The following is a 2,500-nucleotide window of genomic DNA, read 5'->3' on the forward strand; positions in this document are numbered from 1 at the left end:
CAGATCATCAAAATCAGTCCAATCAATGTATACACTTCAAACTAAGTGTGTGTGTGTGTGTTCACTCACTGTGTTGTCTGTAACTCCTCTTAGTATTACTGGCTTAGTGTAGGCGTATCTGTCAGCGAACAAACACACAGTGATCCAGTGACATACAACTGTGTGTGTGTGTGTGTGCGTGTGAGAGAGAGAGTGAGAGAGAGAGAGAAACACACACAGAGAGAGAGAGAGAGAGAGAGAGAGACAAACACACACACAGAGAGAGAGAGAGAAACACACACACACACAGAGAGAGAGAGAGAGAGAGAGAGAGAGAGAGAGAGAGAGAGAGAGAGAGAGAGAGAGAGAGAGATACTCACTCCTGTAGAAACTGTGTGTGAGAGATTGTTGTTGCATCTCTGACATCGATGTTGCAGCTCCCTTCATCAGCAAGGCTGGATTCCAGTCCCCTAAACACACACACACACACACACACACACACACACACACACACACACACACACACACACACACACAGAGTTAATATTCTCACTTACATTATACATTATAACAGCCGTTCCTTCATCAGACTCCTTTATTATTCTCTCTCTCTCTCGTGTGTGTGTGTGTGTGTGTGTGTGTGTGTGTGTGTGTGTGTGTGTGTGTGTGTGTGTGTGTGTGTGTGTGTGTTACCAGTCGCCGTTGCTCTGTGCAGTGCAGTGTGTTAAATCCAGGAACTGACACAGGAGGAAGATTAAAACTTTATTCCACACAGTAAACTCCATGTGTTATTGTGTTATCTCTCAGACATCACACACACACACACACACACACACACTCTCTCTCCGTTCAAATCCTGCTCCAGATGTTTCCGTCTTTATGTTGTGTCCTGAACACATCACAGCTTTATAACGTGCCCTAAACGCTGTCTATAAGACTGTCATAGCTGATGTAGGGCACCTACGGAGGAAGCAGCACGCTATTTAATACAACACACTTCCGGGTTTCAGAATTTCACTGACCAATCAGCAGAGGCCACACTGCTTATTGTGCAGGGTTAGATAAGATTATTATTATTATTATTATTATTATTATTATTATTATTATTATTATTATTATTATTATTATTTTAGAATGTTATATTTTAATACAATAATCAAAGAAACACAATCATTTGTATATTTTGTGTATTTTATATAGTTTATATGTAAAGTTTATTTATTTACATGTTTACATTTTATTAACACTTCAGAAACTAATCTGTTTTATTATTAATTTACTGTCATTTTACATTTTTATTCATTATTAATCATTTATTTATTTACAACTTTTTATTTATTTATTTGTTTGTTTGTTTGCTTGTTTATTTATTTACAACTTTACAGAGCAAACAGGTCAGTATGGGACTGCATTATGTTCTGCAGCATCTGGACAGACCAGGGACTTATGTGAGGATCCTGTTTGTGGACTTCAGCTCTGCCTTTAACACCATCATCCCATCACTCCTACAGCCCAAACTAACCCAGCTCTCCGTGCCCTCCTCTGTCTGTCAGTGGATCACCAGCTTTCTGACAGACAGGCAGCAGCTAGTGAGACTGGGTAAACTCAAATCCAGCACCCACACCATCAGCACTGGTGCTCCTCAGGGTTGTGTCCTCTCCCCACTGCTCTTCTCCCTGTACACAAACGACTGCACATCTAATGACCCCTCTGTCAAGCTCCTGAAGTTTGCAGACGACACCACACTGATTGGCCTACAGACTGGAGGTTGAACAGCTGGCTGTCTGGTGCAGTCTCAACAACCTGGAGCTGAACATGCTCAAGACAGTGGAGATCATGGACAGCATTGTGACAGCAGTGGAGTCATTCAGATTCCTGGGAACCACAATCTCCCAGGACCTGAAGTGGGACATTCACATTGACTCCATTGTGAAAAAAGCTCAGCAGAGGTTGTACTTCCTTCATCAGCTGAAGAAGTTCAACCTGCCACAGAATCTGCTGAAACAGTTCTACACTGCCATGATCGAATCCATCCTCTGCACTTCAGTGATTGTTTGCTTCAGCTCAGACAATCACTCTGGACCCCTCACATCCAGCACACTCACTCACTCTGGACCCCTCACATCCAGCACACTCACTCTGGACCCTTCACATCCAGCACACTCACTCACTCAGGACCCCTCACATCCAGCACACTCACTCAGGACCCCTCACATTCAGCACACTCACTCAGGACCCCTCACATCCAGCACACTCACTCACTCAGGACCCCTCACATCCAGCACACTCACTCACTCAGGACCCCTCACATCCAGCACACTCAATCAGGACCCCTCACATCCAGCACACTCACTCAGGACCCCTCACATCCAGCACACTCACTCACTCTGGACCCCTCACATCCAGCACACTCACTCAGGACCCCTCACATCCAGCACACTCACTCACTCAGGACCCCTCACATCCAGCACACACACTCACTCAGGACCCCTCACATCCAGCACACTCCCTCACTCTGGAC

General features: G+C 44.6%; 1 protein-coding gene across 2 annotated transcripts in view; it reads right to left on the reverse strand.

Moving 5' to 3' along the window:
• Positions 1-2,500, reverse strand: part of jmjd8 (jumonji domain containing 8) — a 4,485-nt gene that overhangs the window by 1,424 nt on the left and 561 nt on the right. The window contains exons 2-4 of one of the 2 annotated variants that reach the window (XM_047816572.1): positions 673-817; positions 360-449; positions 70-118 (exon numbers count right to left, since the gene is read on the reverse strand). In XM_047816572.1, coding sequence (XP_047672528.1) covers positions 70-118; positions 360-449; positions 673-764 — 231 coding nt within the window. In that variant the 5' untranslated portion in view covers positions 765-817. Of the gene's footprint in view, positions 1-69; positions 119-359; positions 450-672; positions 879-2,500 lie in introns of those variants that run through there. The other variant, XM_027158945.2, reaches the window with a different exon arrangement.

This window comes from Tachysurus fulvidraco, chromosome 7 (assembly GCF_022655615.1).
Source record: "Tachysurus fulvidraco isolate hzauxx_2018 chromosome 7, HZAU_PFXX_2.0, whole genome shotgun sequence".
NCBI classification, from domain to species: domain Eukaryota; kingdom Metazoa; phylum Chordata; class Actinopteri; order Siluriformes; family Bagridae; genus Tachysurus; species Tachysurus fulvidraco.